General features: G+C 40.1%; 5 protein-coding genes across 14 annotated transcripts; 2 read left to right on the top strand and 3 right to left on the bottom strand.

Annotated features, from left to right (window-relative positions):
• Positions 1 to 719: 719 nt before the first annotated feature.
• thumpd1 (THUMP domain containing 1) lies at positions 720 to 2,423 on the bottom strand. Its single transcript, XM_055204004.2, has 4 exons — positions 2,050 to 2,423; positions 1,770 to 1,929; positions 1,447 to 1,695; positions 720 to 1,341 (listed from the first exon to the last, which is right to left on the bottom strand). Exons 1-4 carry the CDS (start codon positions 2,233 to 2,235, stop codon positions 1,037 to 1,039), a joined length of 900 nt encoding a protein of 299 aa, XP_055059979.2. The 5' UTR covers positions 2,236 to 2,423; the 3' UTR covers positions 720 to 1,036.
• A 768-nt stretch (positions 2,424 to 3,191) lies between these two features.
• eri2 (ERI1 exoribonuclease family member 2) lies at positions 3,192 to 7,127 on the bottom strand. Its single transcript, XM_055204007.2, has 9 exons — positions 6,948 to 7,127; positions 6,365 to 6,435; positions 6,181 to 6,261; positions 5,972 to 6,099; positions 5,720 to 5,873; positions 5,526 to 5,626; positions 4,721 to 4,802; positions 4,549 to 4,637; positions 3,192 to 4,436 (listed from the first exon to the last, which is right to left on the bottom strand). The coding sequence occupies exons 1-9, from the start codon at positions 6,968 to 6,970 to the stop codon at positions 3,570 to 3,572; spliced, it is 1,596 nt and encodes a 531-aa protein (XP_055059982.2). The 5' UTR covers positions 6,971 to 7,127; the 3' UTR covers positions 3,192 to 3,569.
• A 99-nt stretch (positions 7,128 to 7,226) lies between these two features.
• Positions 7,227 to 14,154, top strand: LOC129443800 (RNA exonuclease 5). 2 transcript variants are annotated; one of them, XM_073860111.1, is made up of 19 exons: positions 7,227 to 7,567; positions 7,783 to 7,862; positions 7,938 to 8,064; positions 8,584 to 8,674; positions 8,789 to 8,899; positions 8,987 to 9,074; positions 9,132 to 9,248; positions 9,328 to 9,466; positions 9,547 to 9,641; positions 9,718 to 9,820; positions 9,902 to 9,987; positions 10,072 to 10,201; positions 11,685 to 11,792; positions 11,877 to 12,014; positions 12,647 to 12,742; positions 13,022 to 13,250; positions 13,331 to 13,494; positions 13,680 to 13,813; positions 13,893 to 14,154. In XM_073860111.1, exons 1-19 carry the CDS (start codon positions 7,490 to 7,492, stop codon positions 13,951 to 13,953), a joined length of 2,175 nt encoding a protein of 724 aa, XP_073716212.1. In that variant the 5' UTR covers positions 7,227 to 7,489; the 3' UTR covers positions 13,954 to 14,154. The 2 variants fall into 2 exon arrangements, with proteins under 2 accessions (XP_073716212.1, XP_073716213.1); XM_073860112.1 differs by lacking the exons at positions 7,227 to 7,567; positions 7,938 to 8,064.
• Positions 14,155 to 15,274: 1,120 nt separating this feature from the next.
• parn (poly(A)-specific ribonuclease (deadenylation nuclease)) lies at positions 15,275 to 20,733 on the bottom strand. Of its 2 annotated transcripts, none has more exons than XM_055204010.2 (26): positions 20,653 to 20,733; positions 20,248 to 20,325; positions 20,086 to 20,165; positions 19,933 to 20,000; positions 19,653 to 19,734; positions 19,410 to 19,470; positions 19,162 to 19,324; positions 19,009 to 19,071; positions 18,860 to 18,898; positions 18,547 to 18,589; positions 18,387 to 18,467; positions 18,228 to 18,284; positions 18,072 to 18,149; positions 17,942 to 17,985; positions 17,821 to 17,863; positions 17,659 to 17,734; positions 17,438 to 17,548; positions 17,207 to 17,276; positions 17,041 to 17,096; positions 16,868 to 16,954; positions 16,718 to 16,792; positions 16,450 to 16,627; positions 16,263 to 16,369; positions 16,115 to 16,181; positions 15,940 to 16,019; positions 15,275 to 15,827 (listed from the first exon to the last, which is right to left on the bottom strand). In XM_055204010.2, the coding sequence occupies exons 1-26, from the start codon at positions 20,669 to 20,671 to the stop codon at positions 15,778 to 15,780; spliced, it is 1,956 nt and encodes a 651-aa protein (XP_055059985.1). In that variant the 5' UTR covers positions 20,672 to 20,733; the 3' UTR covers positions 15,275 to 15,777. The 2 variants fall into 2 exon arrangements, with proteins under 2 accessions (XP_055059985.1, XP_055059984.1); XM_055204009.2 differs by having other exon boundaries at positions 15,901 to 16,019.
• Positions 20,677 to 25,570, top strand: LOC129443804 (bifunctional apoptosis regulator). 8 transcript variants are annotated; one of them, XM_055204015.2, is made up of 8 exons: positions 20,677 to 20,810; positions 21,593 to 21,842; positions 22,624 to 22,822; positions 23,052 to 23,215; positions 23,744 to 23,888; positions 24,313 to 24,489; positions 24,575 to 24,774; positions 24,966 to 25,570. In XM_055204015.2, exons 2-8 carry the CDS (start codon positions 21,598 to 21,600, stop codon positions 25,132 to 25,134), a joined length of 1,299 nt encoding a protein of 432 aa, XP_055059990.1. In that variant the 5' UTR covers positions 20,677 to 20,810; positions 21,593 to 21,597; the 3' UTR covers positions 25,135 to 25,570. The 8 variants fall into 8 exon arrangements, with proteins under 8 accessions (XP_055059990.1, XP_055059994.1, XP_055059989.1 ...); XM_055204019.2 differs by having other exon boundaries at positions 20,684 to 20,810; positions 21,598 to 21,842; XM_055204014.2 differs by having other exon boundaries at positions 20,691 to 20,810; positions 21,532 to 21,842.
• The last annotated feature ends 1,015 nt before the right edge of the window (positions 25,571 to 26,585 follow it).

Genomic DNA, 26,585 nt, shown 5'->3' on the forward strand with positions numbered 1-26,585 from the left:
CATTATATGTGGCTTTATTATTTAATACTAGTGATTTACAGATATAAAATCAATGTCATTTTAATCAGAAGTTTGTGAAACGACTTTATTTGATCAAACAATAAATACTGGACCTTAAACCAAAGACTAATCATAATCATTATAGCAGATAAGGTCACTAATAAATGTAAGAATACAACAAAAGATGATTTTATTAGATTCTTTATTGTTTTATATTTCTACATGTTGTCCTGTAATGACACGGCTCAGTAAGTCAATCCTAATGATGGTGAGCTCAAGTGTCTCTCACCTGCTGTGATCTCCGTCTCCTGTGACCCTGAAAGGTCACGACAGCCACGTGCAGTGAATGTTAATCCTCATCTCCAGGGAACAACATACCACTCGTCTCTATTGTTTCAGCATATCATGACCTTTAAGACCCAACTGACCCGGAGACCTCCGACAGGGAGTTTAACTACTGTTAACTATCAGTTCAACACAATTACTGACAGATGACAAACTAAAACACTAAAAGACATTTCAGAAGCAGAGTATTTTAGATAAACACAGATGCGGTCCTGATTTTATATAGTCAATGTGATGGAGAAATTAATCAATGATGATGAATATAAATGAATAAGGACGAGAAAACCTTTTATTAAATAAAATGATGTGTAAATATTATTGGTGTGACATCAAAATAAATTACTTGTTGTGTGATGAAAATGACTGAAACCCAATGAAAATGATGATGATTTTTATTTGATTTTATGTTTTTATTTGATTGACACAAACCTCTGCATTACGATCAGAGGAAACTTTGTCCTAGAGAATCAGATCAGAGTTTATCTGAAAAAACAAATTATCAAAATGAGGAAAAAATGATGTGGTGTAAAACTGAAATTACACTTACAAAAATTCAGCTAAAACACAAAAGCCCAAACAAAACAATAAAAGATTTTTAAAAGTGGCAGTTCACAGCCCGACTGTCTACACACACACACACACACACACACACACACAATACTGTACATCAGTGTTTATCACACATGAACATTCACTCAGGCTCCGCCTCTTTCTGCACGTCACCGGCGGAAACATCACAACCAGCTGCGCTTCCATCGATGGAGGTGCCGTTGTTGTCCTCCTGTGTTTGATTGGCTGCGCTCTTGGCTGCTTCCTGTTGGCCTGGATTCTGATTGGCCGGCTCTTTGGTGACTTCCTGTAGGTTATACTTGCGGAAGAGCATGTAGTCCCTGACGACGCTGACGCAGCAGACGGTCTTGATGATCTCGATGATGATGGTCAGCTCAGGATTGGTCAGATCCACTTTATTCTCCGAGTTCAGTTTATCCACCAAAGCTGCAGGACAGAAGATCAATCATTATTGATCAGACACATACATCAGATCAACATCAGAATGACTCCTAAACATGAAGAGTGTGTGTGTGTGTGTGTGTGCATTACCAGCGATGTCTTTGATGACATCATCCCTCTTGTTGTGGCTGCTGTTTCGGGCTTTGAAGCAGATCTGATACGTGGCCTTCAGCGGTGCTTTGAACCAGCGCTCCAGAAACACGCTGAGATATTTCTCCATGTCCTCTGGAAACGCTTTGCACGTGCCGCTCACCGGCAGCATCCGCAAAATCACCCGAGACTTCTTCTTCTTGGTCTGATGAAGATCTGACAGGATGTGATGAACCAGCTTCTCTGGGTCTGACACAGAAGAGGAGAAACATGAGATCTGCACTGAGGTTCTGATGGTGACGTTCTGCAGGTTCCTCGCTCACCTATCCCATGAGAACGTATGAAGAGCACATTATTGGCTCCGCTCTCTACTGCTGTGAACCTCTGCTGATGTTTCTTCATGGACGTTTGGATTTGTGTCACCTCTTTCTTCAGTGCTGCCTCTGCATCTTCCTCCTCATCCTCACTGAGGCTGTCACCTGTCTGAAACACACACACACACGCAGCTGAAGATCAAGCTCTTACACATGAAGTATTACAGATCCACACTACAGTAATGAAGTACACACTATATATTGCTCAGTATACTCGAGTAGTGCTCACCTGCTCCGGGCCGTAGAGCGCATCCGCGTACTCGTTAAGAAGATTGTAGGCTTCCCTCGTGCACTTTCGCTCGTTCATGTTACAGGTCACGAGCACACCCTCAGCTCCCACCTCTAGCTCGCGAGCACCCTTCAGTTTCCTCGGCGCGTGCCCGCCGTAGCGCTTTCTCTTACGTGTTTCAGACATGAATGAGTTTTATGAAACACACTCGAGTTATAGATAAAAACAACCGTTTACTACTCCTCGCGTCAAATAACCGATTAACTTAACTACAGCTGTAGACGCACGCGTGACTGCTCGTCTCACGCTCTGTACAACTCGCGCTTTCAAGCTCCCTGCAGCACGCGACGTACAGAGCGTCGTTTGGGACATATGCGTTTTACGAAACGCGTTTCTTCTTCTTTGGTGTTTATTGGCGGTTGTCGACCTCAATATGTATGTAGGTGCATTACTGCCACTACGAAACGCGATTCTCCTACAGTAGTTGGGGAAAACTTATTTCTTTAATATTTTCATTTTTTTCCCCATGTTCATTTTGTATTATGTAATTCTGTAGTTTTAAAGGAAACATTTCACAAGACTTTTTTAATATGTAAAATAAATCTTTGGTGTTCCCACAGTACGTATGTTAAGTTTACATCAAAATATCCCACAGATAATTTTTTATAACATGTTAAAATTACCACTTTGTAGGTGTGAGCAAAAATGTGCCGTTTTGTGTGTGTCCTTTAAAATGCAAATGAGCGGATGAAATGCAAACACTGATCACCATAATGATGGTTTGTTGAAATTGAAACTCAGTTGTGCTGTCAGTTATATTCTCTCTCTGTACTAAATGTCAGTGCTGTGGTTGGATAGTGCAGATTAAGAGGTGGTATTATTATAATAAGATCCCCTTCTGACATCACAAGGGGAGCCAAATTTCAATGAGCTATTTTTTCATGTGCTTGCAGAGAATGATTTACCAAAACTAAGTTACTGGGTGGATTTTTTTCCACTTTTTCTAGGTTGATAGAAGCACTAGGGACCCTATTATAGCACTTAAACATGGAAAAAGACAGATTTTTATATTATGTCCCCTTTAAAGTTTAATTTTCAGTGTTAACCATTTTAGAGAACTGTAAAAATAACAAGGTAATAAATGAGTGTTTATAGTTTATTTTTCTTTCTATTGTATCAGTCATTTTTATTTAATTTTTTGTACACGTATTTGAAGATGTATCTTTTGGAAGTGTAAGTTTAGGTTTGACGATTGAAATGACAAACTTGCATACATTATAAGCTGTAAAAGTTGAAACCCTTTGAAAACAGCTGGATTTCATAACAGTTACATACAAACACATCAATTTAAATTTAAAGCTATACAAACAGTGGTATCTCACATTTTTATTGACAGCAAGTTCTTTTTTAAATAATCATAATAACGATGATAACGTTTTACACCACATAATTCATGACTGATTAAAAAAGCATTTGTTCATAATGATCTGAGACAGACAGACAAGAGACAGATTTTGATGTCAACGGATGGATCTGGCAGCACTGCAGGTCTTGAGGAGGTTCTGTGTGCTGGATTCCCATTGGAAGAACTCGCAGCATTTCTGTCGGCCATCACAGCTCTGTCGTCTCACAGGACAGCAGTAAAACACACGGCCGTGATTGGGTCCTCCGTTACCCACCGTCAGACGTTTGGCCCTCCGACCGCAGCCGCACAACGGAGCCGTTCTTCTGACTGAATGATTGACACTTGAGGAGAGAGGAGGGCGGGACACGCTGGGCATGCTGGTGCAGACAGGTGTGCGGGTGGACGGGTCTTTAAAAACACTGAATGAAGCACTTTTGAGTCCTAAGAATCGCGAGACGGAAGCGTAGGGGTCTGTGCGTGAGAGGGGTTTGGGTTTTTTAAAGAGTTCTGCAGACCCAGAGGACGCTGGTTTGGAAGGAATCGGTTTAGAGCGGTGTGATGCGGATTTGTTGGGTTGTGTGGTGCAGTGGGATTGGATCTCAGTGTTTATGTGACTCAGAATGCTTGAAGCAGACATTGACGGATCAACATCCTCAGGCTCCGCCCCCAAAATAACATCATCATAGGAGCCAGGCTCCTCCTCCTCTGTCAGAAGAACTCCATCTGGACAGCAGGCATCAGGTGTCTCTGGGTCATAGGTCACGTCAGACAGGCCGGCCAGCGTGGTGCTCAGAAGAATGTTGCTAGAATTTTGAAGCAGTGTGGGTTTGTTGACACACAACGGTGGTGTTGTGCTGGAGAGGACGGTGCGTGGTGATACGAGCACTTGACACACACTCATCTGCTGTTCACACGCGGTTGATGGACGCGTTGAGCGCACAGAGGATGAGTTTACACGCACAGGTCTGGACTTTACTTGTGCCTAAGAGAAACACAGAAAGAGATGATGGTGATTTATGCCCCCAGTTGGCCGTGATGTAATATAGAGGGCAGATTCACCTGTGCGGGTGTGCAGGCATGCAGACAGAACTCACCCTCCTCAGAGACTTTGTCACGGTCAGCACACAACCGTCCAGGAGCATTCGCCACGCCAGGTGAGCCGTGTTCCTCGCATCCACAAGACCTAAACGTAAACGACACAAACGCAGTTCAGTTTCATTCAGGTGATGTGTATTTTTTTTTGAGTCAGTTTGTTTGTGCGTATACCCGAGTGTTCTCGTCCTGTGAACTCGATGCCAAGGTCCTGCAGAGCTCCTCTCAGACCTTTGGGCTTCCTGTTATAAAAAAGCTGAAAAACAACCACAAGTCAACAACATCAGACACTTGTGAGGTGAAAAGTATCCTAGCTAATACAGTGAATGTTATTTAAGCTTCATGTTCCAGATGAGTCTTTAAATCTGATGATGTGCACAAATCTTTGTGGTTTAACTTTAGCACATTCTGTAGAAGACATCAACAGCCTGATATAAAAATAATGGAGAGCTATGAGATGTCCTCACTAATATTTCCTGCTGCTGTGGAGGTCACGTCACTGATCTAATGGCCTTCCTTCAAAGTGATGCCCAGCCGATGTCAGACCAACGACCACCAGCTGCCCCCATCTAATCTACTTATCCGCATATATATTATGTTTTACTCCCCATAAAATTGTACCTATTATATAATATATCGTCTATAGAATTAGCTATGTCTGGCTCCCTCCCCAGGGTTTTTTCCCCTCCTTGGACTTTTCCCACAGGGTTTTTCCTCCTAGGGGATTTTTTCAAAGCTGACATTGGCTTAACTTAGCACCCCCTTATATTCGTTACACTATTACTACACTTGCTAGTATGGTTAATCTTAACCGCTGTATTCTGCTGCTTATGTTTTTTCCTGCATCTATTAATGTAAATAGATATCTTCGCTATATAAATAAAATTAAATTTAGTTATCATTTTATTTCTACATTTTTACATTGTGCATAGCAAATAATTGATGTGTTTGTGTTTGTGTGTGTGTGTGTGTGTGTTACCCTGTATGTTGCTCGCAGGTCAATCCAACTCTTCAGAGCTTCAGGTACACTGATCTGCTTACGTTTGCATTCATACAGCAAACAAACTCCTAAATCCCAATCTACACAGAGACACGACAGCAGTGATGTCAGTGATCAGTATGGGATGTGAGAGGTTTGCTGTGAATGATGGGTATTTCCAGCTTCATTCTTACCTGACCATGTAATAAACGCACAGGGACGTCCAGAGGGGGCGGGGCATTTACTGTCAGTCTCAAAGACCACACCCTTTTCCTGCTGGAGGCCGTGTAGCCAACGGATGAATCTGGAGAGGCAAATCTGAAGGGGAGGTGCAGACTCCACCTGTTCCTGTTAACCAATCACAAGCAAGATATGATGAATGACATCACTAAATTAATACGATGGATACTGAGACGTTCTTCATCAGAGGTGTAATGATTGATAACCTGTGTGATGCCTGTGAGCTCTCTGCAAAATTCAGACAACACAGGATGTTCTTGCGGTTGAACGTATGTGTGAAACTCGGACTCGACTTCACCGTTTAAAGCGTTTAGCAGGACGGCTGGAAACTCGACTGTTGAGGGAGCAAAAAAAATCAAGTCAAATAGAAAGACGAATGAAATAAAACCACACGAGATTGATGAAAGTCACTGACTGATCTCTTGGCCAAAGTTGTTCTTCTCCCTCCAGCATGTGGATTCAAAGTCAATGATGATGAGATATGAGAAGTGTTGCTCTGTGAAACATTCATATAATAGTGAGAAGAGAGCAAGAACGACTGAGATTAAGAGCAATGAATCTAAACATGAACTCAAAGCTGAAGGCAGAGAATTTCTTACTGCGAACAGACCGCTGATGCTGTCGGGTGTCACTGCATGACTGACTGCGCTTCCTGATCAGACCCAATTCCCTTAAAAACACACAAAACAATGTCAACATTAATGCAGTCACTGCGGTCAAACAATTAATCGCATACAAAATAAAAGTTTGTGTTTGCATAATACATGCGTGTGTATTGTGTGTTATTATAATGTATATATAAATAAACACACACACACATGTATAAATTTATGAAAACATTTATTTATATATCAATCTTTTTAATGTACACATTATATATAAATAAAAAATAAATATTATGCATGCATGCATGCACTTATATACATACATAATAATTACACACACATACAGTATATTATGCAAACACAAACTTTTATTTTGTATGCGATTTATCACGATAATCGTTTCACAGCCCTAAGCAGCGTATGGAAGATTATAGTGTCAAAATAGCAAGTTTAGCATAAAAAGCATAGGTGTGCAACAACCATGAGACAGTATAAACACGAGTACAGTTGAATAAATAGATCTGTGAGTGCACAGAGTAGAGTAGTAGTTGAAAATCAGATGTGTGTGTCGTCTTACTTGGCGAGACTCTTTGTTGACATTCTGCATCCGGGTCTAACACACGCGGGACTTTCACACGCGAGTTAAATCGACTGACTGGCCCACTAAATGAAGTTAAACACCCACAACACATTTACACAAAATCAAAACAACTCAACACAAATCGAAACAGTCGCACAACTTTTAAATATCCCGCAAACTAACGCTACTTCCGCCGTGATGGATTTCCGGTTGTGTGACGTGTCTCTCAGCAGAGCCTGTGATTGGTCGAGGGCTCTCAGCGCTGTCGATCACGGAACACACGTGTCGGTTCATTCACTGTAGCACGTTATGTTTTTGTGTTTATAAGTAACTTTGTGTGCTTTTAATTCACGCGTGTCGTTACATTTTAAAGCCGTCTCGCTTCTGAACGTATAAGGCTGTGTTTTTACGACATGAATGCGGTTGGATTGACTTTATAACAGAGATGTTGATAGAATATAACATTATAATAATAATGGACACTGGATCAGTGTGACAGATCACATTAGCGTTGACCTCATGACGTCATTATCATCATCATGCCGAAGAGGAAAACAGAGGAGAGTGTGATCTTAAACTCATGTCAGAAGAGAATCAGACTGGACAACACTTCACAGGTGAGACAATTCTGAACATCATGTTATGACGTCACCTACTCACATCCATCCAGCCATAGCAACCATTCATCACCTTAGTAGAAGCACTCAGAACACCTTATAACAACTTGCTTATAACTGTAGTGTAGGGTGTGTAAACTGTACAAGCATCATGACGCCTGTGTCTTGAATGTCTGTGATGTGACGTCACTCACTGTGCTCTTCTGTTGGATCAGGATGTGCTGACGGTGAAGGATCTGTGTGATCTGATTCAGTACGCCACACTCAGACACACTCACAACATCATGAAGCCCAGGTATACACACACAAACACACACACACACACACAGAGAGATGAGTTTGATTGACAGTGTTTGTTGTCTGTGTTCAGCTGGTTCAGTGTTTGCGGGGATGAGCGGGTGTCTCGGGTCAATGTGATGATTCTGGATGGACTGACTCAGACTCATTTCTACAGATACTTCACTCACTTTAAACACCTCAGGAACAAATACCACTGTGTGAGTCTGTCGAACACAACTACACAACTAAAGGAATCACCTGTGATATAAACTCCCCAGAAAACCCAAAGATAAGAGAGATAGAGACAGATTGATGGATGGTTAAAGGGGACATATCATGAAAATCTGACTTCATGTTTAAGTGCTATAATTCTATCAACCTAACTTAGTTTTGGTAAACCATTCTTTACAAGCACATGAAAAAATAGGTAGTTGAAATTTGGCTCTCCTTATGATGACACCAAAGATAGATTTATTTTACATCTAAAAAAAGTCTTGTGCCATGGCCCCTTTAATAATAATAAACCAAAACCATAATGGCACCAATCACATTTCTGTATAAAATTTTACAATGACGTCATCAGTGCTGGCTATATTTGACATTAATGGGATATATTTAAATGTTTATTTTTTTAAATGATCAAGGTATATAAACACCTAAGATGGTTCAGACCGAATTATTATTATTATTATTAGATTATTAAATAAGAGAAAAGTGTGTGTGTGATGTCTTTTCAGAGATGGACTCTAGCGCCCTCCTCAGGTGATCTGATGTCTGATCTTCTTAACTCTGACATCAGACAGTCTGAAGAAGAAAAGAAGATCTCAGGTGAACATCATGATTAATCAAGTTTATGTAACCCACAGATATCTCTATATCTATAAATGTTGGTTACAGATATGGGCTGGTGGTTACTCGGGTTGTGTTTGTGTGTTTCCCCAGCATCACTCATGATGAATCCTGTCATCCGACGGTTCGGTTTGAAAGCGTCAGGACTGAGCAGCTTTCTGCTGACTGAGGCGGAGATGATCAAACACAACTTCCCTTTGAAAGGTAAGACACACAATCTCAAACATGAACGACACAAACACACACATGTAGGTACACCTGTCACACTTCTGTTCCCGTGATGCTGTACAGGTGGGCGGGGCTTTGAAGAGTTTGTGTGCACACCGTGTGAAGGAGCTGTGATTGACAGCAGCCCTCTGTTTGGACTGGACTGTGAGATATCATTGGCTGTTGTTAGTCTGTTAGTGTTTGTGTGTTAATGTGTATTTGTGTTACAGTGTTTGACCTGTGCTGGTCTGGAGTTAACTCGGGTCTCTGTAGTGGACAGCAGTGGCAAGTGTCTACTGGATGAACTAGTTAAACCACCTAACCCTATCCTTAACTACTACACCAGGTAGAGCACACACACACGCTAGTGTAAGGTTTGTTATGTCGTATGTTGTGTGTTTTGTTAAATCTGTTTTGTATTTGAGGTTTTCTGGAATTACGAGTTTGATGCTGAAATCTGTAAGCACGCGGCTGGAAGATGTGCAGACTAAAATCCTTCAACTGTTGCCACCGGACGCGGTGCTGGTCGGTCACTCGCTGGATAATGACCTACGAGTCTTACGTGTGCGTTAACACAAGAGAGTCAAAGAGTTTGTCGTAGAAACATTGATGTGACCTAACCTGATGTTTTTTTTTTAACTCAGCTGATACACCGTCACGTCATGGACACGTCTCTGCTGTACCGTAAGGAGTTCGGTCAGAGGTTTAAACTCAAACACTTAGCTGATGTCATACTGAAGTGAGTCCTTAACACAAACGCGCATTCACACACTTGACTTTAACAGTAAATATATGAGGAAATGTTTGTGTATTAGCAGAGAGATTCAGTCAGAAGAGAGGATGGGTCATGACCCCTGTGAGGACGCATTAGCTGCTCTTCATCTCGCTCAATACTTCATCACTAAAGGACCCAGAAAGGTTTGTAAACAACACAACAAACACCTTATAACATCTCTCAGCTTCATTTCATCCATCAGTAATAGTGTGTGTGTGTTTAAGGTGGTTGAGGATCATCTGGAGGATTTATGGGAGTTTTCTCCTGACAATGGCTCTGATCATGTGACGTCTTGTGTTAATCACAGCAGGTGCTTTTCTTCATCTGATCTTTATAAATGAAACTTCTGAAGATGTTGTTGTCTAATAGTCTCTCTCTCTTTCACCAATCACAGCTCTCTTGCCTTTGGACACGCCCTCTACAGATCCGGCCAATCGTCTCTCTTCCTCAGCAGAACCACAGATATGAGTGACTCGTTGTCCAATCAGCTGTGCAGAAGACAATACTGTACCACTGACAGAGAGGTGTGCACACACACACACACACACACACACACATAAATTATAATCTAATCAAATGATTTATACTTTTTCATTGGCGATCAAACCTGTTAATATAATGAATGACAGGCATCATATTAAACTAAACAAGCCTTTAAATCTTACATAGAATGACTCTTGAAAAGAAGAAGTTAAGTTTATATAAGAGCAGGAGTTTGATAGTACATGAAGGATTTGCAATAATACCATGAACAGCAGTGTTCACAAAGAAATCATGTCAACATCATCACTAATGGTGCGTTCATACCAGACACGAATGAAGCGTTAAGCGCGAGTGATTTACATGTAAAGTCAATGTAAAGACGCAATATATATTCTGCGGTGCAATTTGCGTGGATGACGTGGCGTTATTTGAGCATTTCGGGCATATAAAAAAAAACTGAAGTTTGACGGATATTCATGCAGCATTAACCAATCAGGAGCTTGCTCTAGTGGGGACGTGATTACGACGTAGTGAGCAGAAGCAGAAATACGAAAACGAGAATGGAGGACAAAATGATAGTTGCTGTATGTGGACACTTTTATATTAAGAGGAATAAAAAGTAAGAAAGTAAGGGAGGAGGTCGGACAATCTGGTAAGTTGTAAAAAAAAAACTTAAATTAAGCGTATTCACATTTGAATTTAATGTGCGAATGAAGCGAGTTAACTCAAAATGTGCAAGGGTCCAACTACACATGAATAGCACAGGTTATTCGCTTCATTCGCGTTTGGGGTGAACGCACAGTAAAGGGGGTCGCACATCGGCCGCACAGCTCAGCGCCGCATCGAGTCGCGTCTAGGACAACTCGGAGGTATTGTAAACTGGAAGTGCACATTAAATAGTGCGAGCTTCGTCAGATAGCAAAATATACGTTAGCAGCCAATGTTAATCGTTAATGATTTGGGAGAAATATGATGTTATTAAATGTCAAACTATGTGAGTGGTGCTGTGTGGCGTGACCGGGATTTGAGCAACTTCCTGAGTCAAAGCTGGGCGGCGCGGACAGGCGCCACCTGGTGGTGTGCGTGTATACTCATAGAAAACAATGTGTTCGTTTTTTTTAGAACGGCGCGGCGCTGAGCTGCACGGCCGGTGTGCGACCGGACCCCCTCGACAGTGTTTTTACACTGGGCTTGTTTGCTGTGTTCCAAGTGCAAATGTTGGAGACACCCCCGCAGTGTTGGTCTGGTTTTACATTCACTCGTTTAAATTAAACCCCGGTTCACTTGCGTAATCTCACGTCATCACCAACAAGAGGATGTAAATCACAATGTCACTCAGCATATTTTTAGTTTTTTTATATGTTGATGTTATCCTGCACAGCAGAGAGAGCGACAGCTGCACAGATGTGTTTTGTATTGAGTTCCTCCCAACAGTGACATGACTATTACAAGAAAAGTTTACTAAAGCCTAAACTGAGCTGATGTCATCAGTCTCACACCGTTTGTGTGTTTGGTGTTTTGTAGGTTGTGTGTGTTTTCAGACGTGTGGTTCAGTCGTACTCACTCAGTGTTCTTCAGTTCACTGACAATCTACAACAAACACCAGCAACAACACAACAACATCTACAGCAGGTCAACACACACACACTTTCTCTTAAATCCTTATCATGATGAAACATCACACGTGACTGAACTGTGTGTGTGTTTGTGTTTCAGATGGCTCAGTGTTTGAGGAAAATGTGTGTGTTGTATGTTGGCCCGTTGCCCAATGAAACAACAGAGAAACAGATACACAAACTCTTCAGACGCTGTGGTCGTGTGCAGACGCTGCGATTTCTGTACAACACATACGGAGTAAGAACAACACACTGCCTGTCACTTAACACAACACAACCTCATTCACACAACACTTTGGTCCCAGAAAATTTCTGTAAAATTGTGAGAGAGGCTTCTGTGTGTCCTGTAATAAATGTTCTGGGATCGCTCCCGTAAAGAGGATTCAGTAACATCGCCGTAACATTCATGGAAAGCATTGTGTGTCAACAAGAGACAGAAATAATGCTGTAAGGTGCGTACTGCAGTGAGGATGAGCGTGTAGTCGCAACAAGAAGTTATAGTTCAGCTCTTAGACACAAACACAGATCAACATTCACGATGAGAAATGTCTGCAAACTGTACTGAAGCAGAGATCAGGGAGATCATCACTATTAGAGATCATTCACCTGCATGACAGAACAGCACATCACACGCTCATTATCATCTTATCATAAACTAACATGCACGCACGTGTGGTTTCTCAAGACAGAAATCACTTCAGTTGATGTGGACTTTAAATATGCCACGTGTCTTTACAGTATGTTTGGGAATGCACGCACAGATTACAGAAAAGCATCGTGAGCGTGAATGAACCAAAAATTAAACAATCCTGGATGCATCTTTGTGTAAAAAGGTCTTATCTGTCTGTCTCTCTTTCTGTGTGTCTGTAGGTTCACGCTGAGGTTGTGTTTGAACATCTAGAAGGAGCTCAGCTGGCTGTAGATCATCTGAATGGACATCAGATCAGTGATCAGTGTTATATCAAGGTTTATATCATTACACACACACATAATGTGTTCATATCTCAAATAAACATTTACATTTCTGTGTTTCACAGACGCTTTTATTCAAAGTGAATTACAGTAAGCTATATATTTTAATCAGTACGAACTCATGATCTTGTGTACCCGTTGAGCTACAGGAAGACTTAAGTTCATATGAACTTCATTATAATATCTACAGACTCACACAAAAACATGATTAATAATCTCAGTTCAGCTTACGAGGAGGTTTTGTCTCGTGTGTGTGTGTGTTTATGTTTGAAGGTGCGGCGTCCGGTCCACGAGGCCTTTCTGGATTTGGATGAGCGCGTGTTTGAACGTCAGCATGACATCCTGAACGATCACATGATCTATGTGTGTAATCTCTCCTCTAAACCACATCATCATCATCATCATGATGACCTGCAGCAGACCTTCAAACAGTTCGGTCCCATTCAGCAGATCATGAGGCACTCGGTGCATGCTGGGAAACTCCACAGACACGCCTTCATCAGTAAGAAAACTTCATCTGAGTTCAACTGAATCAAATCATCACACAAACTCATCGACACTAATCTGTGTGTCTGTGTTTAGAGTTTGAGCGCAGTGAAAGTGCTCGGGCAGCAGTGGGCGTCACCCTGCAGATGGGTAACAGGAAGTTATCAGTGTGTCAAGCTCTGACCCCGCCTCACATGACCTCGTGGACGCACACGCAAACCGTCGTTACAGAAATAGCAGAGCAGAGAGAGGGATGTGACGTGAGTGACAGCTGTCAATCATTCAATCTCAAATGACATCTCACTTATACAGTAAATATAAAGTTTGAGCTTTCTTATGATAACAGACAGGTGATGCATGATGGTTTTATTACAGTACAACTATTGTAAGCATGAGTTTTGGCATGACAGGTCCTTAATAAAAACATTGTTTAAACTTCCAATAGATGAGATGTTTGAGTGATGTACAGCAGCTGCAGATGGAGCAACAAATGAGGAAACTCGATGGAAAAGTAGGAAAAGTGTTTCGAGCGCTGGAGAAGAACTGTCTGAGCATCGTCATTCTGCCGGGAATGAGCAGGTACACACACACACACACACACACGTACACAAACAGTGTTATCATCAGTGTTGATTGTGAGCTCTTCTCTTGTTTGTAGTGGTGATGTGGATTATCTCGGCCTGTGCTTCATAAACATCAAACACGATCACACAGTTTAATCATCCGGTGGGGTGTCGTCACGGCAACAGAGCAGTGCTTTTGACTCCGCCCACTATATGCGTTCAGCTTGTTTGTGATTGGCCTGCTGAAGTTTCATTGATAAAAGCAAGTGTGAAAGGTTTTGTATTATAAGCTTTGCTTTTATATATGTATATAGTTTTTATGCATGTACTACAATAAACATCACTGAATCTATAAAACATTTATTTTGTGTTTTTTGATATCATGACATCAGTGTGAAAGTTGAGGATATAATCAGTAGGATTATGAGTAACATCAGAACATCTGCATTCTGCACTGCCAAAAATTACTATTTTTGTCTCATTTTCAGTACAAATATCTACAAATTCTTAAAGATGGATTTTTCATAAGCAAAATGACCTAAGAAAATTACTCTTAAGCACGAATTCAATTAAATGTGATATTTTAAACAAGCTAAATAAATCTGCCAATAGGGTAAGAAAAACCTTGAACTTTCTTAAACACTTAATATAAGAAATTCAAGAAAAATGCTTATTTCTGTTTTAAGCACATTCACTTAATTTGATTTTTTTGTCTAGAAACAAAACGTATTTTTTAAAATCATGATGCATTCTTTCTTGATGAGCAAAATGACCCATGAATCTTTAGATATTTGTACTGAAAACAAGACAAAAATACAAAGCAAGTCATTTTTGCCGTGTGAATGATGTTGCATCAGAGGGATGTTTTCGGTCTTTAAATAGGAGTCATTTATTTTACTACAGCTTTTAAAAGGCTCTTGTATAATGATCTGACCCACTGCTTTACATTTCTTTCATGTTAAAACTCTGAATACTGATAAAACAAGTGTATCATATCACAGTTTATGATTTCACTGTAGTTCATCTCTCTTATTTACTGAAGAAACTCTGCACTGTGTCATTCGTATTTCGTGATTTTGTCAAAATCTCCTGAACTTCAAACTTTAGCCTGACTGCACTTAAGTCACTGCTGTATATAAACTCATGATCAAATTTTGTGCACTTAAAGGCGGAGTCCACGATGTTTGAAAAACGCGTTGGAAAAGGAGACGGGCCGACTACCAAAACACACTTATAGCAAATCAAATCAAATGCCGGGTTGCGTATGTGTGGGGCGGGTCTATCAACAGAAGGTCCAGATTCTATTGGGGTAGGGGCGTGTTTGTTTGGGTGATTTCAAATATCAACATTGGCTGTCAAACATCGTGGACTCCGCCTTTAACTGGACTATCATTAGAGATTCATCAAACACACAGATGAAGATTTGAGATCCCTGAAGGATTTCCTGACATCACAGTAAAGAAATTCACCACAGATCTACTAAGAAAGACTCTTTAATTTGATCTCCCCTAGAGGAGGAAATACTTTAACATTTCATCATACAAAATATATCATGATTATGAAGACATTTTTCAATACATGATTCATACATTGACACTTTTTTTTAACCCTCACTGTAAATCTGAATAAAGACAAGAACCCTCATGAGAAATAAATAAACCTGCAGGACGCTACACGGGCCATTCATCACTACAACATTTAAAAATGAGGGAATCACACTCTTCTGAACCGTGTTAAAATATCACAACATACCCTGACACACACAGACACAGACACACACAGAGAGAGATAATGGCTCAGTGAACCTCAGCACCTTTAAACGCTCTGAATCTCAGTCACACAGATGTGAAGGGCAGGGGTCACAGGAAGTTACAGTGCCACATGACAGGTGTGGCATCAGACATTATAAGTGCAGTCTTTTGATTGGCTGTTAATTTCACCTGGACTGACAGAGTGATTGGATTGGCTGTTGAGCTCTCGCTACCAAACCTGAGGAACATCAAAGAGCACCGGTGGTGACGTCTCAGAAGCTACAGAAAGAAAATAAACATCAGACATGTGTGTATTACACGATGACATCATCCTCTTTAGATGATCACTCACCGTCTGACTTCCTCTTTTTGTGCTTGCGGTTCCGTTTACCTTGACTTTGATTGGTTGAGGACTCGTCTGGCTCCGCCTCCTCCTGATTCAGGCTTGCACACGCTGTGCTTTCATCTGGCCTACAGACACACAACAGCCAAGCAGATTATGAACCATTAAATCATCAAAATGAGGCAGACAATGTTTTAAAGAAAAGGTAGCAGAGCTCACGTACTGCTGTCTCAGCCAATCTCCTGTCACTTCAGACCCGCTGATGTCATCATGCGTTTGTGAACAGCCTCCTGTGACAAAGAAAATAAATTACAAAGTGTGCATTACGGCTGCTCTTGCAAATCCACTCAAGCACTTGTTATATTTCACACCTTCGGTTTTCATCTTCTTTATACCGCAGTATTGAGTCCAGCTGCTGTCAGCATTACAGTTCTGTTCATCCAGAGACGGACTGATGCTTCTCTTCACTGCATGATGTCTAAACACAAACACAATATATCAGAACACGTATGTGCTATCGTCTTCCTCATCTGGGTCTAAAGACTCGCTCTGACTCACTGGCTGTGAGCGTGGCTGAAGCCAGAGGTTGTCGTCATGGCAGCATCACTGTAGGAAGTGTCCGCCCACCCGTCGTCAGCCCACTTCCTGTTGGTGTGTGTGTTTTTCTGTCTGGACTGTAAATACTCTGCATACGTCTGGATACGATAACTCTCTGCGTAACGGCTCGTGTTCACGGCTACACACACAGACAAACAATAATGTGGCGTTCAGCAAGGTTCTGTACTCGGACCGCTGAGGTTTGTCAACATGTTTTGCATTACTGTACCTATCTGGACCTGTTCTGTCTGGCTGAGAGAAACGAAAGCTGATGTATCATCAATCCATGACACCTGGATGTTACCTGAAAGAGAACAGATGGAAAGCTCAGCCGACAGACCAACAGAGCTCAGTAGACAGATGCGCGTGTGATAGTTACCGAAAGCACTGAAGAGTTGGTAAAGGTCACTGGTTTTCCATTCTTTAGGGAATGTGACGTAGAGAACGTGATCTCTTTTAGGCTGCACTAAACCACAGAGAAAGAGAGATACATGTGTGTGTCCTGTGTGTATATACACTGTATTTATACTGCATTTATATTACATGTCTTACAGTCTGGTCCACACATGTTCAGGTAAGGAATGTCAATCACCCTCATCAAGAACAATCTAGAACACACAGACATTAAGTGACATGAACACTAATGCAGACAGCAGTATATATACACACAACTGTGAGTGTGTGTGTGTGTCTGTGTGTGTGTCTGTGTGTCACTGACTTGTTGTAGAAGGGTTCGAGGAGTTTGGAGCGGGCAGAGATGTGACTCTTAGGAGGAGTGAGGAAAGTACCTGAGGAATAAAGATTCAGAAGAAATATAAAAACAGCCACACATCTGTACACAAGTTAACACTATTAAACATTTCAGCTCTGTGTTTAGTCTAACAACAGCCCTTAACCATAATAAAACTTTAGTTAGTTAGTGCATCTTGTGTTTTTATTGTTAACACACCCAGATAGTTTGCCATAGAGATGAAACACAATCCAGTGATATACGCGTCATATCCGGCTTCATGAAGCTGTTCTGTTGATGTGTCATAACTCTGAAAGTCATCAGGACAATCTACACACAAACACACACAATAAATGTCAGCTCATGCATCAAATGTGTCATTGATTTAAATCCGTTTCATTTTGGGTGAATTCAGGGAAACGCAGGTGTCATGTCAGTACCAGTTGTGGGCGCTTTAAACGGTTTGGCTTTCAGCTGTTTGTGTAGCTCTGCCAGAGATGTGTTGCTGATGATCTCCTGACACACAAACCCATAAACACAAGATGATTGAAACCGATCAAACAATAGATCAGCGATTACTAAACAGATGTGACGTGACAAACCTTAAAGGGCTGTGTGGACGCCATCAGCTTAGTGTCTAACAGTCTGAAACAGAAAAGATAAACTATCACACAAACATCAGCAGAATCACAACTGATCAATGTGTCTGTTATCAATCATTACCTGGGAAACACAGACATGGTCACGTCTTTAAAATCATCCAGCTCCTACACAAACACACAAAGTGTAATTTATTCACTTTACAGCTCTCACAAACACATGCGTGTATCATCATCATCATCATCGTGATTACCTCAGGCAGCGGCCCACAGAACTGATGGATAGTGTGCATGACATCCAGCAACATGTTGTGTCCAACAACCAGCTTACCCTGAAGTTAATAAAGAAACATCATCAGATTGTGTGATGGGTTTGTGTTCAGACTGAAGACACGTGAAGAGTTACTTACAGACTTTGAGATCGCGCGAATAACTCGAGAGAAACCTACAGCATCATTCAGCTCTTCCTGTAAACACACACACACACACACATCATGTTGGGGATGATGATGACGACATGATGTGGTCTCAGTAGTGTGTATGTGAATGTTGTATATTTAGGGATGCACCTGCTCTCTCTGGTGTTTCTGTTGTTCTCTTCTCCTTCTCTCCTCATCATCCACCTTACTGATCTGAATGAATCGCTCTTTCTGCAGCACAAATACATGAGAGATGATAAACACCTCACACACAAACAGACAGACAGATGAGAGTCTTTAGTGTTTGTACCTTGTCGGTCTCGAGTGTCTCCACATGAAGTCCTTTAGAATATCTGCAGAAAACACACAAACTAGTTGAAAAACATCATCAACTTCCTGTCCTGAAGATTCAGCTCACGGTGTAGATTAGACTGACGCTGATGATGACTGATAATCCAGTAACTGTTGTTTGCATACACACAAGATTTTTAAATATGCAAACACATTCATACTGCACATGTGTGCTGGTGTTTAAGGATTAAATGTGAAGTCACGTTGCAATGATGTCTGACTGATTCATGACACTCATATCTTTGACACAGACAGACAGACAGACGACTTACTTTGAGTTAAGAGTCTGATAGATGAGTTTCCTCTGAAAGCTGAAACACACAAAATATCAGTGATCAATCACACACTTACACTATTACAAACATGATGAATAAAAACACCAGCTGATGTACACATTTACACAACCTGACATGAAACCCACCCTGTGCAGGGCTCCAGGTCCAGAGATTTCTCAGAGTTCTTCAGAAGATCTTCAACTTTCTCTCTGCACACACAAATATCTGGTTAACTAACGCTTCATCACTTAGTTTCAATGCAGAGGGTGTGTGTACATGTACATGTGTCTGTCACTCACTCCACCATCTTAATAAATCCTCTCTGGTCTTCAGGGATGTGACTGATCCCCATCCCAGAAGGGGGCGTGTACGTGACCGGACCAGAGCCATTCATCTGACTCCGCCTCTCTTCATACTGCTCCCTCAGCTGACACTCCTCCTCCTGCGTCAGATACGGGATCCCTATAGTAACACCACACGATTGACGGCTGTCAGTCAAAGTCATAGTTGTGTATAAAGACGTTTTAATGTGTGGAGACGCACTGACCACTTCGGAAGACTTTGTTGAAGTCAAAACCCTGACTGGCCAAGAAATCAATGCTGGAACTCTGAGAAAACAATTCACTGCATTATATAACACATCATGAAGTGATATAACGCTCAAATGCTTTTAAAGACACATTTAACAAAATAAACGTATATCAGAAAATTGTTTCCTCTGATCTACACATCGATTTATTTCAGATTTGAGCTGCACGACTACACTGAACCACAGGAGACCGCCTCTCACCTGACAGATGAACTTGATGTCAGGAGATGTCCGGTTAAAGGGTTTAGGGAAGACGTAGAAGTTGAAGGTTTTAGTGATGTATTTGTATGACAGAAAACAGTGATATTAACTGCAAGATGAACTGAACTGATAGACATTCAATCTCTGGTAAGTTTAACGATACGTTCTGAATAATTTATGAAATGCATCACAATATGAATGGGTGATTTATTATATCAAGGTTTAAATTTTTAAGTAAAATAAACGTTCCTGTGATGTATGATTGGTGTGGTTTGCTCACTTGGATTGATTCTGGTCGTATCTGAAGGTGCAGAGTCCAAACTGGAAGAGGAGGAAATTCATGGAGTGCTGGAGAAATCAAAGCATCAATCACATCAGACACGTGCACCATCATCACGTCTGATAACATCTCAGATCGGTTCATGCGATTTACCTTCCTCAGTTTACTGTATCTCTCATCTGGTGTGTCGAGTCCATTTGTCAGCGCGCTTACTGACGGCCCATCGCTGATTCCTACACACATTTCACACAAACACTTTAACACAAACTTACATTTAAGTATCACACAGGTGTGTGTGTTTATGTACTAACTGACCTGTAAATTCTCCATCTATAGAGATAAAATCCGCCTCTTGTATAGCATCACACACCAGTGGAAGAACCTCCTTAAAATCTACACAACATCACACACATTAATATAACTTACACATGAACACACACACGCACGCACATATTATTAATACACGATCACGCACTAAAACAACATCATGCATTCATTCACGTTCACATAAACACTCATAAATACACACACAAACATTCAAAACGCTCACACACAAGACAACATACACACAGAACCACAACCGATATGATTCACACATTAATGCACATACAATAACGCGCGAACGCATGGACGCGCAGAAAAGCACGCGCGCGCAACGCCACACTCTCTATCGAGCTGTATTTTTGTGATTCGGTTTATTGCATAGATTTATTGTCTTACTCTGTCTCGTAACCTCCATCCTGCAAATCAACGGGATTCACACACAAACTCGGACCTTTAACCCTTACCGCCGGAAATACTCATGCGCACTTCCGGTCCCGACCTTGAGTCCTCCTGCAGACGGCGCTCTGAGGCCCAGACTACCTGATTAAACATATGTACTGAGTTTAGTCATTTACATTATAACGTTTGACATATAAACGAAAATCTACTCGAGTTGTCAAGTTTGTTAAATATTTACACGAATTAACGGTAATTATAAGCGACTATAAGTGGTTCATTATCAGCAACGATTAAAAAATTAACAGGTGTCACGTGACACCGCTGTCTCATCTAGACTTGAATAATGGCATGAAGAAACTTATTAACTTAAATTTATTAACTTAAAAACACTGAGTGAGAAGTTAAAAGTCCATAAATGATGTAAGAGGAAAATATAAATCACAAAATGTTTATATTTGTGTGCTATAGCTTTAGTTATTATAGGTCACACAAACAACTCAAATTTATCTCAGTTGTTTGTTCAGTAGACAGACACTTTACACTCAAATATTGTCGGATAAAATATTTACAATAAAAACATGTATAGTGTATAGTAGAAGCGAATAGGATCCAGATTTATTTAATGTTAATGATAATGTTGACATTATTGTAATTAATTGATCTGTTGGTGTTCTCCTTTATTTGTTTATGACTTGTTTACTCAAATGCAACATTAATAAATGTCTCTGTTTTACCTTTATTGTACACCATTATGCTACAAAATCTTAAATTATTTGTAATTTCTAAATGAAAAGTGAAAGTGAAGCTGTCAGATGTGTTAGTTGCGGGCAGGTCTCTGCTAATAAACACTTTCTCTTTCTGTTAAACTATTTACAGCGCAACAAACTTCTGATGAGAGTTTTCTCTTGATTTTGTTGTGTGTCTTGTTCACATGAAGATGAGATGATGGATGCTGAGATCATCAGGATAGATTCAGATGTCAGTGTATCATCTTCAGAGGGACTGACAGCACCCGAGTTCACCTGTCACTGTTGTTATGATCTTCTCATTGATCCCACCACACTCACCTGCGGTCACAATTTCTGTCGTCACTGCCTGGCGATGTGGTGGGCTTCCTCCGGCCAAGCACGATGTCCAGAGTGTCGAGAGATATGGGAAGGTTTTCCCAAAATCAACATTCTCCTTCGGTAAGCAAAACATTTGTATAGAGTATATGTGTTTGGCTATCATCTGTCGGTCCATTCAAATGAATGATTTCCACTTGGTGTTTTGAATGGCAGTGGAGGATTTCCACTTTATTGTTGTTTTTCGGTCTATATATATAGGTACGTATAAATGTTTATTTTGTGCCTAGACAATGGTTTTGTTCACCTAATGTGTCTTTAAACATTCTACTTATGTTCCTGGTTGATCTCCCTGAAGATGACTGCGTGTCATTTAATTCCTACTGTAGTCTTGTGGACAAAGGGCCAGAAAGTTTCCGGTTAATTTCTGGAAACCTTTCAGGGGAACTTAATCTGGGGAATTTCGGAAATATCATATTTGAAACTTAACAGAAACTTTATGGGAACTATTTGGAAATTTTAGGATATTTATATAAACTATATCATAAATAAATATTTTATTTATTTATAAGCAGACATGCATGCAAGGTAATACAATTTTTCAAAATGACATCTTGACTGATTTGATTTTAAGTAGAACTTTAATTGATTATTTCATTGAGTAACACAACAGCATAATAAAGTTACAATATTATGATAGTGCTGGCGTACATTTAGATATTTGATTTACTGGCTAGCTATTAATTCCCGTTAAATCCCATGGAAAGTTTCTAGCCTTGAAAATTCCTGGAATTTTGCAACCCTAATCATAGGTAATTTTAGGATCATTTAGTCTTTACCTAGACATCATCACATCAGTTCTCCTTTGATTATTCTCAAGGTTGAGAAACGCTTTGTGTTTTAGGGACGCGGTGGAGAAGTTGTTTCCAGATGATGTGAACAGACGGAGAAGGGGTGTACAGGGTGACCCGCAGGCCTGTCAGGTTCTCCTGGCGTTCCATCAGTTTGGAGAGAAACGGGCTCATAGTGCAGGTGCATCAAAGCACTCACTTCAGCAAAAGGGATTTTACACTGGAGTCATAGCAGCGCTGTCCTGCATGAGCGTGAGTCTCACACACACACACACATACACACACACACACACACACACACACACACACACACACACACACACACGCACAGAGGTTTTAGAATGAGATTGTGTGCACAATATGTGATAACATGATAACCGTGTGTGTGTGTGTGTGTGTGTGTGTGTGTGTGTGTGTGTGTGTGTGTGTGTGTGTGTGTGTGTGTGTGTGTGTGTGTGTGTGTGTGTGTGTGTGTGTGTAGTTGTTGTTGTTGTTGTACATGATGTGGCCCAGAGTTGATCAGGATGCAGTCAGTAAACCGGTCAGCATGTGGAGTGTTGATGATGTCACTCTGTGGATGGATGAGTTAGGTGACTGGAGCAGACAATACAGAGAAACATTCAGACGGGAACAGATCAGTGGCAGGTATTGCAACACACCTATAAGTCATTATTAATTAAAACAAATCAATAAATGTGCAGTGAAAGCCAATAATGCTGGTTTGCATGCATACATATGCTGAAGATAAAACATTTACTTCACTGTGTGATTTATCTAGATAATGATGTTTAGACTTTACCTACTAATCACCATCATAGAATTACAATGTTGTCTTTCTTTGCCATAACAAACATGTTATAAACACACAAAGTTATAGCAGTTACAAAAACTAACAAACTAAGAATCAAGAGTCAAGTCCAACTAAAGCAAACGCTGATCACCATCATAGTGACTTTAAATGAAACAGCGAAGTTAAAAATAACTCTACCAGTAATAATAGAGTTTAAATAGAGATGGTGATAGAGAGGATAAAGTTACAGATTTCACTGCTTTTAACTCTGCATCTCTCTGTAAGATTGGGACAGTATATATACCCAGCAGTGTTCATTTAACTCTGGGGATTTTCTGTTGATATGAATTAAGATCAAGTTAAACATGTGTTTATGTAAACAGATTATTGACTGTTCTCGGAGATGAGGATCTGTCTACAGCTCCGTTCAGGATAGAAGATCCTCTCCACAGACGAGCTTTACTGCAGGAGATCCAGACCATCAAACATCTCGGAGTTAAAGCACCAGGAAACCTGTGGGAGTATAAGGTGTGTTTGAGACATGTATCTTACAAACATGAGGCACGTGTTAACTTTAATTAAACTCAGACAACAATACTGGCTGCAGTTCTTAGAGACTAAACATTGTCACATTAAGTGAAAATTTCTGTTATTTCAGTTGTTTAGTGAGTGTTTTTTTCTAAAATATTTTTTGTTTCTTTATACTTTCACTTTTAGTTTTTATTGTTCTGTCTTTGTTTATGAAAAGCACGGGACTTTACCATGAATACTATCATGCTTAAAATAGTACTCTTGACAGTAAAATCTGTCACTCCTGAAATCTTGTAATCAAATTGATCAAAACTTTGTAGAATATTTTTTACAGATGAGGAGAATCACACACTTAAAATCTTTATCATGAAGGTTATGTTATTTTCTTTGATTTGTGCATTTCTGTATTCTGTTTGTGTAGGCCATGAATTTAGGGAAATCTCTTTTTCTGATGATTGGTCTGAGAGATTCTCCGCGTGTAACGCTGCTTTACGTGTATCTGTTTGATTATGACCAAACGTTTCTTCCATTCATTCACACCTCCTGGCCTGCACAAAGGGCCAACACAACGCAGGATGACCCATCCGACAAAACTCAGGTGTGTGTGTTTGTTATACTTTACGCTATTAACTTGTGTGAGCTACAACTAACACTTGCACGATCTCTTTCTCTGTGTGGAGTAGCATGATCAGCCAACGTGGCGTCAGTGGGCGGGGTTTCTGGTCATGTACTGTCTGCTGCCCTATCATCTGCTGATTGAATTTGCATGGAATTGGCTGAACGTTCATTATTGGACATCACGTATTGTCATCTTAAATGCCTCATTATTGTCAGTGCTGGAGATCACATTTATTTGGAGACTATGGAGCAGAGGAGAAATAATGTACACACACCACACAAACATAACGCTGTCACTATGTTGAATGTTTTTTCATTAAAACATTCAAAATAATAATATGTTTTTATACTGAGCTAACATAGCAGCTATTCAGTTGTTGAGGACTTGCACCGAATAACACTTTGTGATGTTCCCATATCTCATTTCATCTCTTTAATGTTGTGTGTGAATTTCAGGACCCTTCCTAATAGGATGTGGCATCATTTGAAGAAGACGATGTCGCAGTGGTTAATATTGGTGCTGCTGTGGCCGATCATCCCTCACTTCATTTGTAACTGTGAATTCTACATAAGCCTTTACTTCAGCCCAATCTTTAATATAGTCGTGTTGAGCAAATGCTTCTAAATTCAGACATCTGGATATTTAACACACACACATACACATAAAGCTATGATACAGCTGTGGCCTTTGAACACAATCATACAAATATACAGGAACACATAAAAACACTTAATCAGTTCACACACAGAATCAGAAGTTAATCAGTTCTGCTAAATTCTACATTTTGAATGATACTTACCGATGTGTAGATGGGTGCACATTTATGTTTGTGTTGCTATGTTGTTTATATTTATGTATGTTTTATTTTTTATTTATAGAAATTGTTTCAAATCTATATTTTGTTATAAAAATCTATTTTCTGATTCTTCTTATATTATTGAGATTGTTTTAATAGATTGTTCCATCGTTGACCTAACAAATTGTTGTTCCATCTTTGTTCGTTTTAACATATATGTTTTGCAAAAACATTTAAGACGGTAATAAAAAGTTTTCTAAGGGTGATGTGCGATTCTTTGAGTTAAATTAAAATAAAGTATTTCATTTTAACATCTAGCCAACCTCTGGTTGAATTCACATTACACTTCAAAGCAGCTTTACAGAAAGTGAGAAGGTAAACTTTGATTTCCTGGTACAGAATATTTTTGCAGTAAGCCTACTTCATTTGATGGAGTACACTTTTAAAATAAAGGTTCTTCATAGCATTGCCATAGAAGAAATGTTTTTGGTTCTTCAAAGAATAATTTAGTCAAAGGTTCTTTAAAGAACCATTTCTTTACACATTTGAAGAGTTTCGTTGCAAAATGAGATAAATCCATTTTTAACATTTTTGTCAAAATATGTTTATTATTATGTTATTATTTTGTTTTATGGTGCTACTTAGCTGTATTTTTTTAGTTATGAAGGTTTAAATCAAAACAAACCAACTGCAGTTCAATTGATATTAATTGGAATGCACAACCAAAAACCAAGATTTCTGAACAATTAAAAAATGGTGGTTATCTCGTTTTGCAACGAAACTCTTCATTTCTATATTCTGAAAAACCTTTTATTATCTTAAAGAACCTTTGTTGAAACAGAAAGGTGCTTCAGATGTAAAAGGTGCTTTAAAGAACCATTTAGACAGAAAGGTTCTTCTATTTATGGCATTGTGAAGCAGCTTTATATTTAAGAACTACAGACACACATTGTCATACTGTAAGACAACATTAAGTGTTTGATGTGGTGCTGTTCAGACAGATCGCTGTATGACCGCGAGAGCTGTGGCTAAGGGAGGATATAAACAGCTGCATAATAATTGACGTCAAGCTTTTAGATCCATGCTCTGGTGTGGTTAAATCTCACACTATATCTGCTGTGGTACAGAGCTGTCAAACGAAACAGACTTTGGAGGATAAACATACTTCGGTAGAGTCTGTGAGTACGCTCTTCGAGACAGATATCTTTATTCAGGTTTATGTGTGTAGTTTAGAGACGTTCCCTTTCATCCGTATCTCCGTTTGTACTTTAGAGACGCT

Source organism: Misgurnus anguillicaudatus, chromosome 3, assembly GCF_027580225.2.
Source record: "Misgurnus anguillicaudatus chromosome 3, ASM2758022v2, whole genome shotgun sequence".
Lineage (NCBI taxonomy): Eukaryota > Metazoa > Chordata > Actinopteri > Cypriniformes > Cobitidae > Misgurnus > Misgurnus anguillicaudatus.

Coding starts and splice junctions, on each gene's coding strand:
- thumpd1 (XM_055204004.2), bottom strand. CDS start 2,235: ATGTCTGAAACACGTAAGAGAAAGCGCTACGGCGGGCACGCGCCGAGG. Junction 1,696..1,769: donor CATACGTTCTCATGGGATAG/GTGAGCGAGGAA, acceptor CTTCTGTGTCAG/ACCCAGAGAAGCTGGTTCAT. Junction 1,342..1,446: donor TGTCATCAAAGACATCGCTG/GTAATGCACACA, acceptor TCTGTCCTGCAG/CTTTGGTGGATAAACTGAAC.
- eri2 (XM_055204007.2), bottom strand. CDS start 6,970: ATGTCAACAAAGAGTCTCGCCAA. Junction 5,874..5,971: donor AGCTCACAGGCATCACACAG/GTTATCAATCAT, acceptor ATTGGTTAACAG/GAACAGGTGGAGTCTGCACC. Junction 4,437..4,548: donor TGACAAAGTCTCTGAGGAGG/GTGAGTTCTGTC, acceptor TGTTTCTCTTAG/GCACAAGTAAAGTCCAGACC.
- LOC129443800 (XM_073860111.1), top strand. CDS start 7,490: ATGCCGAAGAGGAAAACAGAGGAGAGTGTGATCTTAAACTCATGTCAG. Junction 8,900..8,986: donor ACACAACTTCCCTTTGAAAG/GTAAGACACACA, acceptor GATGCTGTACAG/GTGGGCGGGGCTTTGAAGAG. Junction 13,251..13,330: donor CCACAGACACGCCTTCATCA/GTAAGAAAACTT, acceptor GTCTGTGTTTAG/AGTTTGAGCGCAGTGAAAGT.
- parn (XM_055204009.2), bottom strand. Junction 16,955..17,040: donor GAACATGTGTGGACCAGACT/GTAAGACATGTA, acceptor TCTGTGGTTTAG/TGCAGCCTAAAAGAGATCAC. Junction 16,628..16,717: donor GACAGAACAGGTCCAGATAG/GTACAGTAATGC, acceptor CTGTGTGTGTAG/CCGTGAACACGAGCCGTTAC.
- LOC129443804 (XM_055204015.2), top strand. CDS start 21,598: ATGATGGATGCTGAGATCATCAGGATAGATTCAGATGTCAGTGTATCA. Junction 23,216..23,743: donor CGGGAACAGATCAGTGGCAG/GTATTGCAACAC, acceptor TTATGTAAACAG/ATTATTGACTGTTCTCGGAG. Junction 24,775..24,965: donor TGGAGCAGAGGAGAAATAAT/GTACACACACCA, acceptor TGTGAATTTCAG/GACCCTTCCTAATAGGATGT.